This window comes from Pongo abelii, chromosome 22 (assembly GCF_028885655.2).
Source record: "Pongo abelii isolate AG06213 chromosome 22, NHGRI_mPonAbe1-v2.0_pri, whole genome shotgun sequence".
Classification (NCBI taxonomy): domain Eukaryota; kingdom Metazoa; phylum Chordata; class Mammalia; order Primates; family Hominidae; genus Pongo; species Pongo abelii.
Window position 1 is genome coordinate 42,957,768 of NC_072007.2, and position 14,031 is coordinate 42,971,798.

Consider the following 14,031-nt stretch of genomic DNA (forward strand, 5'->3'; position numbering starts at 1 on the left):
TGAGTAGCTGAGATTGCAGGCACAGGGCACCATGTCCAGCTAATTTTTGTATTTTTAGTAGAGATGGGGTTTCACTACGTTGGCCAGGCTGGTCTCAAACTCCTGACCTCAAGTGATCCACCTGCCTTGGCCTCCCAAAGTGTTGGGATTACAGGTGTGAGCCACCATACCCAGCCTAAAGAATTTGATTAAACCTAGCCTAAAGAAGAATTTGATTAAACTCTATTTAGACAAACAATTGATCCATGCGCTTAGTACTAGGAACCCTCAGAGTTACCGTCTAGTTTAGGACCTGAATATATTTTTCAGGAAACATAATCAAAAAACAAAATGAGTGAAGTTGATTTCTTTCCAATTTTCCTGATGTGAATTGTTATTCATTTTGGCTAATAAAATATTTGTCACTTGCAAGATTGATGACTATTTCAGCCTATAATTTTCTCCTGAAAAATCTTTAAAAATGTCATAAAAGATGGGAAACTGCTGAAATTTAAAAGCAAGCATACTTTGTTAAAATAGAAGCTTTAAGCTTCACTCATATAATTTGTATTTATAATATAAGTTCAGAGCAGCATTCCCAAAGTGTGATCTGGAGACATCTTTGAGGGTTCCCAAAGCCCATGGGGTCACAACTATTTTCATAATACTATTAAGACATCTTTCACTGTGTTGACTAACATTTGCATTGATGGTGCAAAAGCAACAATGGGTAAAAGTGCTGGTGCTTTCACTTGAATTCAGGCACCAAACTATACTAGTCATCATTACAATCCCTACTGCCATATACTTGCAGGAAAAAAAAAAAATGCCACTTCGCCTAAGAATGTCCTTGATGAAGCAACAGACATTATTAATTTTATTAAAGCTCAACCCAGGTCGCATCTTTTTAATATTCTGTGTGATACACAGGAAATACACACAAAGCACTTGTGTTGCATACTAACTTATGATCTGTAACTCAAAAAAAGAAAATGCTTTAAGTTGTGAGTCAAACTGCCACTTTTTTTTTGGAATACAATTTTTCCTTAGAAGAACTAATGACAGACGGTGGTTATTCAGATTTAGGTTATGTGGCATTTTTTTCAACTAAGCCTGTCTCTTCAAGAAAAACAACCAAGAGCATTTGTTTTCAATGGAAAAACTTGAGTTTTCAGGCAAAAATTAGTATTCTGGAAAACTTGTATCTGCTACCATGATCCTTACAGCTTCCCAACAATTATTTTCTGATGCAGTTACCAGTGATGGTAATTAATCAATATGATGCTTTGATATTATATAATGAAATGTATTAAAATTTGGAAGTGCTACATAACTTAGGGAACCCAAGTGACCAATACATGATGTTACAAAATCATGCAAAGGTAAAAGATGAATTTTAGATAATAGAGCAGAAAAAGTTCATCAATATGGTTTCAGATTCCATTTTGCAACTAACCTTTAAGACACTACCATTTGGATGTAGTGTCTTATCCACACTACACCAAGATAATACTTCTCTGTTATCTACACTACAGCAGAGAATAAATGATCTGTTTTGGTGTAGTATCAGAGAAGAAATTATCTAGAAAGGTTATTAAAATATTTCCTTTTCAAACTACAGTTATGTGATTTTTCTTCATACACTTCAATCAAAACAACATATTTCAGCAGACTGACATAGAAGTAGATGTAAGAATCTGGCTGTCTTAAACTACACATTAAAGAGATTTGGAAAACTACAAGACAGTGCCACCCTTCTCAGTAAATTTTTTGTTTTGAAAAAGTTATTTTTCGAAAAATTTATTTTATGTTAGCATGTAATAGGTTTATTATTGTTTTTAAGTGAATTAAATGTTTTTAAATTTTCATTTTTAATTTCTAATATAATAAACAGAAAGAGATATAAACAACATTAACAAAAGTTATTTAACATTCTCAATATTTTTAAGTGTGCAGAGAGATCCTCAGACCCAAAAGTATGAGAAATGCTCTTTTACAGTTTTACGAGCACCCTTCCATTTATTATTTCAAACTATCCTTGTAACAATGACTTAATTATCTGTCCTCCATAGTTTCCCTCAACTGGGAAATTTTTCAGTGTATTAATGTGGCTAGCTTACCTTGCATTCACAATGTTTCCAGCATTCAGTTCTACCATTTCTTCAAAACCAATCGCAAATATATCAGTTGGCTTACTTCTTTTATCTACAATTAAGCACCCAAAAAATACTTTTAAACACAGCCTCAGGCAAATGGCAACCCCATCCAACACAACATAACACCAGATCTCATAAAGATTGATTTCTGTGTTTTGAGTTTAACCAAATTCATATTAAAGGCAAAAACTCTTGAGTGGAATGAAATTATTAAAATTTACTTTCTATTAGGGTGTCCTAAGTTTCCTTCTTTAAGACTGTTATCCTTGAAGATTCTTAAGCTCTTTCAGAATTCACTTTGAAAAAACTCTTGCTAAAGTTTTTACTAGGGACAGCACAGAAACAAATCATTTCTCAAATCAAAATCGCACATAAAACTGGAGAGAGAAATTATTCAGAAAAGGCACAAAGAATAAAGTGACTGAGAAACTACCTCAAATTGCTGGTAACAGTTGGGAGGAATTTTTCACATTCAAATTTGAAAAACATAAGCTTGATCTTTTTGCTATTTTCTGGGTGAAAGAAATCCAGGAAAACTAGGAGAGATCCAGAAAGTAAGACACATCACTCTGTCTAGCTGCTGGCACTCTGGAAACTACAAGGACTAATGGAGAACAGAGCTGCCTGAGAAAGCAGCCCAGGGAGACTTCGGGTGCCCGAAGTTTCTAGAAATGAGGACAAATAGCTAGAAAGAGCCTATATGGCCAGATGCTACAGCCCCTGCCTGTAATGCCAAACACTTTGGAAGGCTGAGGTGAGAGGATCACTTGAAGCCAGGAGTTTGAGACCAGCCTGGGCAACATAGTGAGACCCCCATAAGTACAAAAAAATAAAAATAAAAAAATTAGCTTAGCATGGTGGCATGCCCGTAGTCCTAGCTATTCAGAAGGCTGAGGAGGGAGGATCTCTTGAGCCCAGGAGTTTGAGGTTATTGTGACCTATGATATGGATACTGCACCCCAGCCTGGGCAACAAAGACCCTGTCTCAAAAAGAAAAGAAAAGAAAAAAAAAAAAAAAAAGAAGAGCCTATAAATAGTCTGAACTAATACTGAAATTTAAAAAAAATTATTGACTGCTATTATGTGCAAGGCTCATGCATACATCATCTCATTTAATCTGCCACAAAAACATCTTATAAGAAAGATTATTTTTGTCTTTTATTTACAAACAGGAGGCTTGCCCAAGTTCACACATAAAATGCAGCCTGGCATACACACTCTAAAGCCAAACTGCCTGAGTTCAAATCCTGGCTTTGCAACTACTGCACAAACATGGGCAGGTTCCTTCCCTTTCTATGTCTCAGTTCCCTCATCTGTAAATTGGAATAATGGAGTCTATGAAATAATAGGTCAGCTCTGAGGAGTAAATGAACACATGTAAAGTACACAGAATTATAGTGTTAGCTGTTATTTTATTATTATTACTATTACAACTTCAAGTTAGGTTCAATTCAGTAAGAAAGGGCATTTTAGGCCAGGTGCAGTGCCTCACGCTTGTAATCCCGGCACTTTGGGAAGCCGAGGCGGGTGGATCAACTGAGGTCAGGAGTTTGAGACCAGCCTGGCCAACATGGTGAAACCCCATCTCTACTAAAAATACAAAAAATTAGCCGGGCATGGTGGCACATGCCTGTAATCCCAGCTAGTCAGGAGGCTGAGGCAGGAGAATCGTTTGAACTCGGGAGGTAGAGGTTGCAGTGAGCCGAGATCTTGCCACTGCACTCTAGCCTGGGCAACAAGAGCTAAACTCAATCTCAAAAAAAAAAAAAAAAAAAAAAGAAAAGAAAGAAAGGTATTTTAATAAAAAGTTTGGGGAAAATCCCAGGGTTTAAGATGAAACTGATGAAAAACAACTAAAAAAGAAAAATTTTATCTCACACCATTTCCTATACACATCACCCTCACATATAAAACTTGGTAATTATATGCTATCTTAAAAAGGAATTAAAGTTAATTTTTAAAAAGAAGAAAATTAAGTTCATGATTCTAATCAAAATCTTTTTTTTCTTTTTTTTTGTTTTTTTGAGAAAGAGTTTCACTCTTGTCACTTGTCACTGTTTCACTGCTGGATGCAGTGGCGGGATCTCCGCTCACTGCAACCTCTACCTCCTGGATTCAAACATTTCTCCTGCCTCAGCCTCCCGAGTAGCTGGGATTACAGGCACACACCACCACACCCGGCTAATTTTTTTATTTTTAGTAGAGACGGAGTTTCACCATGTTGGCCAGGCTGCTCAAACTCCTATCCTCTAGTGATCTACCCGCCTCGGCCTCCCAAAGTGCTGGGATTACAGGCGTGAGCCACCGTGCCCGGCCCAAAACCTTAATAAAAGTATCCTCTGCTCAATGTTTGATTCTGGCTATTTATTAACAGTTTGGTGCAGTGAACCGAAACTGAATGCCAACAGAGTTTTTCAAGGATAAACCAGTGCTCTTAAGTTATTACATAAAGTATCAATAAATATCACAAGTTTTATAAGGCTGCTCAAGACCCACTCTGACATTTCTTATCTTAGTAACTAAATAGACGATTAAGAATTGAAAAATGGAACATAGTAGGTTTGAAAAATAAAACTCAAGTGATCAATTATATTTTAATTATGTAATTTTAATTAAAATTAATAAATGATCAATGTTAAATGGACATAATCTTAGTTTATGTCCATAATCTTGGTTTATGTCCATTTAAAATAAAAACAAAACTAGATTTTCTTATATGTGTGGTTGCCTTCAAAGAAATCTATGTGTGAATTCCTACTTCCTGAGAATCAACTATGGAAAAAAGATTGTTTGTTTTACCATCATATATTTTTAGGAAGTAGAAAATAATGGTCTAGAAATTTTAAAAAGCTGAGATTTTAATAGATGTGATCTTTAAAGATGTTGGTCTTCAAATGTATAGCTCCAAGTTTCTTTCATAAATTAATGCATCCTCTGAAGTGCTATATTTGTTTTCTAGATCAATACAACACAGTCAGGATTTATTAACTAAATCCATATTATAAAAAGCCAACCTTGAAACTCCTGGATGCCAGCTAACTTGGGTGCATCAAGAAGCCAGTCAGTGAGTGTCTGATTCTTAAAAGCTATGCTGCGAAATTGCTTCCCACCATTCACATTCCAGGTTCCGACACATACTCGAATTTTCTTGGGCTTTGAATATTTGTAGAAATTCTCACACATGCTCTTTAGTACTTTAGAAGATGCTAATCAAGACAAGACACAACAGAATTTTAGCTGCATCAAACCATTTATAAAAATTGATTTTCATAACTGAGATACGATGTCCGCTGGAAAGCACAATTATTATCACAAGCACAAACAAGCAATAGATACATGCACAGGCACAAAAAAAGATCAGCTTTCAATGCAAAGCCTAGTATGAGGCAATTAACCAACACGTCTTTAAAAAAAAAAAAAAAGTCAACATTAAACACAATAGCCAAAAAAAAAAAAAAAAAAATACTACACATACAGAATTACTGCAGCAACATGCAAAACAAATAGTTCTGTTTCAATGAAATGGTACATTAATGTACAAATCCTATGAACTATACATTTTTAGGAATATAGCAATTAACTTTCTACAACTTTCATTAAGAGTCTGGTAAAAATATAAATTTTATTTTTCTCCAAGCAAAAACATTTAAGAACATTTACATTTAAGATTGTAGCTACTGACAGGCAGCTTGATGAATAATGGCTCCTTGACAAAAATACAAGCTGATATTTCTGAAAATGAAATCACTACTAAATGCTTCCCATCTCACTCAGAGTGGAAGCCAAAGTCCTTAAACAATGGTCCACAAGGTCCTCAACAATTTGTCTTGTTTTTCCACACTCATCTTCCACTCTCCCTGGTGCACTCACTGCTCAGACACTGGCCTTCCTGCTGTTTCAAAAACATATGAGGCCTGCTTCCACCACAGGGCCTTTGCACTGGCTGTGCCCACAGCCTGCAACACTCTTCCCGCACATCCTTCAAGTCTTTACTTTCCAATGAGGCCTTCTCTGACCACTTTATTTAAACTGCACTCTGCCCTTAACTTTCCATTATCCCCTCCCTGCTTTATTTTTCTCTATAGCATTTATCACATTTATAAACTATGTATTTTATTTATTTGTACTGTAACTGTCTCCCCTCATGAGAATGGAAAATCCATGAGGGCAGACATGTTAGTCTGTTTTCTTTATGGGAATACTCCTAGTAACTAAAAGACTACCTGGTACGCAGTAAGTGCTCAATAAATAATTGTTAAATCAATGAATGTTCAATACATTTTGAATCCTCAATCTCTCTCCTTTTTTTTTTTTTTGGTCTACAACCCATCTTTTCCCTTTCTAAACCACATTCTATCTTGGTTAAATTCTCAGCATAGAACCTTAAAAGCACCTCAACCTAAAAACAGAATCTGTACTTAATTGGTAGCTAACCAGTAACAGGAAAAGGACATCAAAACTATTTTCACCTTTTACCACATGATCTTATTTTATTATGATATTATCTTATGATACCAAGATATAGCAGTCTTACGAGGAAATGAGAGTGAAAAAGGCGAGTGACATCTTAGTATTCTTGTAAAGATAATTTTGACCTGTGGAACTGCTGATTTAGATAAGTATATCCCCATTGTTTCCAGGGGCAAATATGCAGATTTCTCACCACCTTGCTTTGATTGCTTGTATAGAGGTGTCTGGGTGGTAATGAAAGCAGATTACTTGTCTGGCCTGTTGGTGTGGTTAATTCAAAGCTGACTGTACCTAGATAAAAATAATTCCCTATGATTATGGTTTATCATTGCTCTTAAAAATTGAAGTCACTGCTTGTTACCAATGCAAACATAGCTTCTACAATCCATTCTATATCAACACACCAGTTCTATAATAATTACACGGCTTAAAATATTCAGCAAGACAATGAACTGTGTGAATAAAAACGTACTGCCTCACTGTATGAACTAACAAAGTCAAGTCAGTTTTTAAACGAAATAAAAAGGTAAAAAATAGTCCTAGTTTATTTTTAACTGGTGGCACCTTAATGTGCTTAAAGAAACAGTGAGTCAAAAAAATAAAATAAAATAAAAAATTTTAAAAAAGAAATGAGTCTATGCTCAAACAACAGATGTCCATCCCTAAATACCATACCATTTCAGAAAATGGTGTTCATTACATAACTCAAAAATATATCTAGGTGCTCCCTTCCTCTACCCTTCTCGAGAAAATAATCAACAGCTTCTCAAAACATTCAGAACAATAACTAAGCCAAACAATTCTTAAGTGATAGCAAATCCTTTTCAACTAAATTTCTGGCAAGAGTTAAGCTTTCATTCCTTTTGCCACAGATTCATGTTTAAAGACAAGATCATAAACCTTGCCCAGAGAATGAAGATGTGAGATTCCTAGGAATAAATAGGCAAGAAAAATAATACATAGTCTTTAGGTCTTACACACTTAACTATTCTTTGTTAGAAATCTTGGCACTTTTTAAAATTAAAAGATTTCAGATCATATTTTAGTGCAAGTCTATAGTTTCGAAACTATTTCATTCACAATAAGGAAATGCAACAATGCCTTCTTAAATATTATATGTGAGAAACACTGTTGAGTAGTCGTAAATATCACAGATGGCACTGAGAAATTAATTCAAAGTAGTTACATCTGGATTTTTTTCCATCAGCCTATTAAGCGTAAGGCATAACACTAATAATGTTTGTTCAATGAAATGTAAAAGTGCAATTAAAACTAGCTGAATTATCTTTAACTGGAATTAAGTAATTGCTACAGGAAGACAAAGAGCACTGCACATTTTCTTCAGAATGAAGTACTTAATTTTCTCAAGCTTGAAATTATTTTCTCAGATTAAAACAAGGTATCAATTTATCCTGTTAGGATCTGATGGCAAAATGAGAAAGTTTCCAATTATATGGCTTTATTTGTTTACAATATCAACTTCAGAAAAAATAAGAAAAAATGGCTTTTATTTATAGATTGATTTTCTATACTGTACCTGACTGTAATGTCTGTTCAGAAACTATGGATGCATCAAGAAGAAAACAAAGAATCATTAGTAAAAACAAGTTACAATTAAAATGTAGAGTATAGTGACAAAACATTTTGAGAAGACCTCACTTAGGTCAATTTGATGACTTTATTTTTTCTGATAGCTATAGAACACCAAAGGTTACAAATAAATGACAATGATTGATACAAACCTTTTGCACCTAAGAAAAATCCTACAGTGACTCAGTGATGTCCACCGTTTCACCATCAGAAGCTCCTAGGCCTGCTCTTCTGGCTGCTCCTGTGTGTATGTTATGCATGCATGTGCACATGTTTGAGAATATTATGAATATAAATATGAAAACCTAAGAAGATGGAGGATGTTGAAGATATGGAAGATACTGCCCTAATACACACCTTTTAGTATTCTTTCTGGGACTTAGCAGTTGATAAGTACAATCACTTCAGCTATAACAAGAAAAATGCTTTCTAAAAACATCACCATGCTATGCAAATTTTGCAAATTCCCACAGCCACAGGGCTTATGGGAAAAATGAGGTTAGGGGTACCACATTCAAAAACTTCAACAGTGACACATCAAAAAAGATAGGAACCTCATAAAAATAGTAGCAAGACATTACACATGTTAAATGGTTATGAAATGCATGAATATAACCATTAATAAGGCACTTCATCTTGAATGAAGTTGGCTTGTAGAAATGGGCATCAGACAGATTGCAGCTTGTAATGTAAATAATGGAGAAAGGGATATCTGAAATTCAATGAAAAGTCAAAAGAACAGATGTGAATGGGTATGACTCATAACACACATAGTGAACTGAGGCAGGGGAAGATGTTTGAGGTGTGTGTGCATATGTGTATGTGTGTTTTATATGCTGTATATATTTCTAGCCATCTTAGTTCTGCTGGGTGCACTTTTCTGCATTTACCTAGTGTTGCTTCCCAGCAAAATCACGCATAAGCTCATGCAAAATTGGCCTTATGCTCAAACAGTTCCCTAATATATCATATTGGAACAAATTCCCATTCTCAGAACACACGTTACAGCAGAACTGACTATACTTTTTTTTAAAGGCATTATTTTACTTATAGTAAAATGTGCAGGAAACTAAAAACACTAATGCTGAAGTTTGGGGATTACATAGGTCCCTTGCTTCTCCTCTTCTTTCCTTCAACCACTTACTTTCAATTGTTGCTTATTAATGCCTCCACATCAATGTAGGCACAGGTGGAAAGAGGTGACAAAACACAAATCAGTCAAGTCTCTACTTTTGGAAGCCAGGAAGAAAGCCTGAAGTTGAAAGTAGTAGCTAAGATCAGACGTTTTTTGGAGTTTTAGTAGGTCTAAGCTCCCTAGCCCACTTACAGGTCCCTGAGGAACTGTCCATAATTAACTACCTTTAGGCACCATGCAGAATTCTGAAATAACCCATAACCTATTTGACCAAGTAATTACCCAAGAATACATTACTTGATGCAGAAACAATTTTCTCCCACTTGAACGGGGAACATTAAAAAGTTTGGTTTAGGCCTAACAGAAAAAAAATTTGTTTTTCAGAGTGCTAAAAAGTTAAAATGGAAAAATTTTATTTTGTCAATTATACCTCAATACATTTTAGAGAAAGAAAAAGTAAATCTAATCTATTAAGTTCTACAATGAATGTTGAGTTTTCTCATCTGCTACTTTTATGTGCTCACTGATAGGAGAAGTTTTTTTTTAAAAAGACACAGTGGAAGGTGAAAACCTATTCTGAAGGTCATATATTTATTTCAAATATTAAAATTGGTAATAGCAGTTGGTGCCCAATAATTAGCACTACTTTAAATTATTAATATGATTTAATGCTTATTCAAACAATAGCAATTAAAAGTTAAGACCAAGTTACAGAAACTTTTGGGGTAGTGATTTAAAAAATAACCAATATAGGCATTAGTTTTCCCAGTAAAGCATTTTTCTGTATAATTAGATTATTAAATGCTGTATTACAAGTACTAGCTGAATATTCTATGAAATCCTGCCTTGTACAAAGTTAACAATGCTTAATTATTTACCCCCTCAATCATAATCTATAGAAGAAACCATGCATGGGCCTCAGTTTACAGCTTAGTAATACCACTGATTGTACAAACATTTTAAAACAGACAAACTTCCCTTGGAGAATGTAATTTTCAAAAATTACCTTTACAGAAATCCCTTCGAAAACTATTTTAACCAACTAAAAATTCTGTGTAAATAAGTTTACATTTACCTCTTGGACTTTTAGGAATATAAACAACAAATAAAATATAAAGTGCACATACCACGCAAACTTCCAGTAGTTAAAAGTGCTCTAGCTTTGTCAGCTAAATCACTATTCAGAGTATTTCCCAGTAGCAAAACATCAATGGCCTCTTGCTTGGAGCTGTCAAAGAAGTTATTCTGAATTGTTCGGGTAACAGAACGAGCACCATCTTTTAACTTTCCAGCCTGTTAAGAAAGGAGCGCAGATTTTCATTTTAAATATCACTGATTTTATTCAGTAGGTATTTTGAAATTTTAAATCAGTTTTATATGATTTTAGTATAAAAAAGGACCTAATAATTCTATTTTGAATATATAGTCATGACAATTAAAATGCCTCCAACATGTCACTGTTTCCTTTCTTCTTTTGGATTAAAGCTCTGCACAAAGAAATGAAAAAGCTCGGTGCTACAACCTCATCCAGTAATGACATCTAGGGCAATAAATGTTTAAAACTGCTTATTTTACAAAGGAAATAAACTGAAGTGAACTTATTTAAAACAAGAAAATTCCTTCTTACAAGGTAATTTGTAAACTTGGGGATAAAATGGGTAAGGAGAAATGGGAGATAAAAGAAGATACACTGAGCTTAACTGCCCCTAGAAAACTTCAAATTACTTTGGTAGTAGAAAAAGAAAATGGAAACTGCTCCCAAATAGCTTACATGAGTTAAAATTAAAACTAAACCTAAGAATGAAGGTCTAGTCTCAAAAGAAATTTACAAGTACAGTTCATAAACGAGTATTACATGTAAACTACAGTTTGTATATTTTGAGTCATTTTATTGCCCATGCAAAAATACAGCATTAGATAATAAACTTATTCCTATAGTGAGAGTTGATTATAACTTTTAATGAATATATATTTTACTTAGGCATGTTAGTTACCATAATGATTTATTTCGACCTTACAAATTTTGATGATTGTCAAAACAAAAAACTTGCGCCTTTTAGGAAATAACTTTAGTTTGCAATATGTAACTTTTATTCTTTAAAGAAATAACAGTAACTCGAGGCTTCTTTTTAGAATAAAGAGCCAATTTTCTTAAATGCCACTAAATGAAGAACCAGTTTTCTTCAATGCCATTAAATGAATGCTACTATATTTAATAAGCAATTAATGTTTGGCATTAAATGTTATTTCTTTCTATATAATAACACATGCAAATGACATTATTTGAAAAGACACTCACCATTCACATTATCAGGCAATTAATCAAAAGGAATCCAGAGAAAGGAAAAGAAAGAGCAGTTCAGATGTTAGATTTTAGTTCAATTCAGACTAGCATATTTAATGTATAAAATTTTATATCTATATATTATGTTAAAGATAAAAGACCACTGAAAATATATGTAACCTCTGTACATATATTGTAGTCACTGCAGAAATGAAAAGGTAGAAGAATATAAAAGAATATTTTAAGCAATAGCTTGAGAATCAGCTTTTAATAGCAAGAATTATGTTCTTTATTTAAAAGGAATAAATCAAAGTTTAACAATTTGATGTTTAAAAAAATAGGGACCACTTAAGAAGTAAATATTTGTAAAAGTCAATACAATTCTTTCTATGAGTTGAACAAAAGAAACTTTGCAGGTAAGGCCAATACCTCTGGGCAGAGGCATGGCACATTATGAGACACAGAAGAGGAAGACTTGGAAATTAAAAGAAGACTTGGAGATCATGAATGGTCTTTAAAGAATTTCAGTTGCTGTATGGAAGAAGCTGAATGAGAACTATAAAAATGATAAATGTTCTCATTTCTATTCTTGAAATAATTTGAGAAATTGTGGAGATTTAGAAAGTTGATAAATTCAAGTGAGGCCAGGATTCTTAAAAAGTTAAACAAAAGAATATAAAATAATGAAAACTATCTCAAGTATTGTTCCAAACTCCCTCAATAAGGGCCAAATACTTGAGAAGAAAGTAGTCTGCAGATAATACCAGGAAATAAAAAGTAATGATGAAACAGACAATTATAATTAAGTCCATTCTTTTTTTTTTTTTGGAACAGAGCCTCACTCTGTCACTCAGGCTGGATGGAGTGCAGTGGCGTGATCTTGGCTCACTGCAACCTCCACCTCCTGGGTTCAAGTGATTCTCATGCCTCAAACTCCCGAGTAGCTGAGATTTCAGGTGTGCACCACCATGCCCAGCTAGTATTTTGTATTTTCAGTAGAGATGGGGTTTCGCTATGTTGGCCAGGCTAGTCTAGAACTACTGGCCTCAAGTGATCCACCTGCCTCAGCCTCCCAAAGTGCTGGGATTATAGGCGTGAGCCACTACACCTGGCCCATACATATCTCACACTTCGTTGGCACATCTTGATAGCCACCTTTCTAAGGTAAGATAAGTAAAGATCAATTATGCCCTAATCTTGGGTTCCTAGTAAGCACTGCATAAGCTGTTGATTGACTTATTTGTCCAAGTGGCATACGTCACACATCTATTAACAGTAGGCACTGTGTTAAGTGCAGGGAACACAAAGCCAAATAAGAGAGAACCCTTTATTAAGAGGTCTATGGTTTTAAAAATCATATTTGTAATCAAAACAAACAATACAAAAAGTAAAACAGATACACAAGGGAAATCATGAAGAAAAGAGCAATATATATCATCTTAGTGGATTGTCACTAAATGACTAGATACATTATATATACATACTTCCCAAACTTAGGGAAATATCTATCTTCCATTTATTCACTAGTATCCACTGTGAAAGGAAGTATCAAAGAAGGCATAAAAGCACATTAAACAGAATTCTAAGACACATCTATTAATTTAAACCATCTATTAACTTTTAAAAGGCCATTTAAAAGCTTTATGAAGAGAGGAAAAAGAGGATATTCTCTAATGTTATGATAGATCTAGATATACCTTCGCTTTCCCTTCAAGAGCTCCAGTTCCTGCATATATCTTACTGATTGAATCACCATTCACAGACCACATTGACCGAAAAACTTCTTGAAAGCGAGTCACCAACTGAGGCTTTTCAGCTAAACCAAGAGCTTCCAACTGTTTAGCTAGCATCTAAAAAAGCAAAAAAGAAATTTTTATAAGTACATTAATATATTAATTGTAATATGGCTTTTAAAAACTACCAGAATCAAACCAAAAATTTATCATTATAGCACTATTTGGGACTAGATTCTGAAAACATAACAGTTTACTAGGCTGAGTTATTTCCCATCATTTCAATTTTTAAAACAAATACTGTATCAATGGAAACTACAAGTATTGATAAGGACTTCTTTCTGGTTAAATGATAAAATTTATCTTATCAAAGTATCCCTATAAATCAGAGTTGTTTACCTTGCCCACCTAAAAGAATTCATCAATCAACAGCCTGCATTGGAATCGAAAAAAATGTTTACTTAGTTTACCTAAACATAAATAACTAGGTCTCTTTAATTTTTGGATTTGGCTTTATAAGTTTAAGTAATTAAGGTAAAAAAAAAAATGAAAAAAAAGGAGTTGCCCTTAAATTGTCACAAAATAAAGAAAATAAGTAAAACTTCTGAATGAAGTCATGACAGCTTTTTAGGCATAAAATCCGCATCGGTAATATATATAAGGGAAGAACTAGGGGGAATAGCA

At 34.0% G+C, this 14,031-nt stretch overlaps 1 protein-coding gene across 16 annotated transcripts in view; it reads right to left on the reverse strand.

Moving 5' to 3' along the window:
* The window catches only part of SYNJ1 (synaptojanin 1), a 98,610-nt gene that overhangs the window by 39,657 nt on the left and 44,922 nt on the right, over nt 1-14,031 (reverse strand). For 9 of the 16 annotated variants that reach the window (XM_063720807.1, XM_063720804.1, XM_054542755.2 and 6 more), the window contains exons 11-15: nt 13,312-13,464; nt 10,458-10,623; nt 8,143-8,166; nt 5,150-5,341; nt 2,100-2,184 (exon numbers count right to left, since the gene is read on the reverse strand). In XM_063720807.1, coding sequence (XP_063576877.1) covers nt 2,100-2,184; nt 5,150-5,341; nt 8,143-8,166; nt 10,458-10,623; nt 13,312-13,464 — 620 coding nt within the window. The remainder of the gene's footprint in view (nt 1-2,099; nt 2,185-5,149; nt 5,342-8,142; nt 8,167-10,457; nt 10,624-13,311; nt 13,465-14,031) is intronic. The other 7 variants (XM_054542758.2, XM_063720805.1, XM_024239494.3 and 4 more) reach the window with 3 other exon arrangements.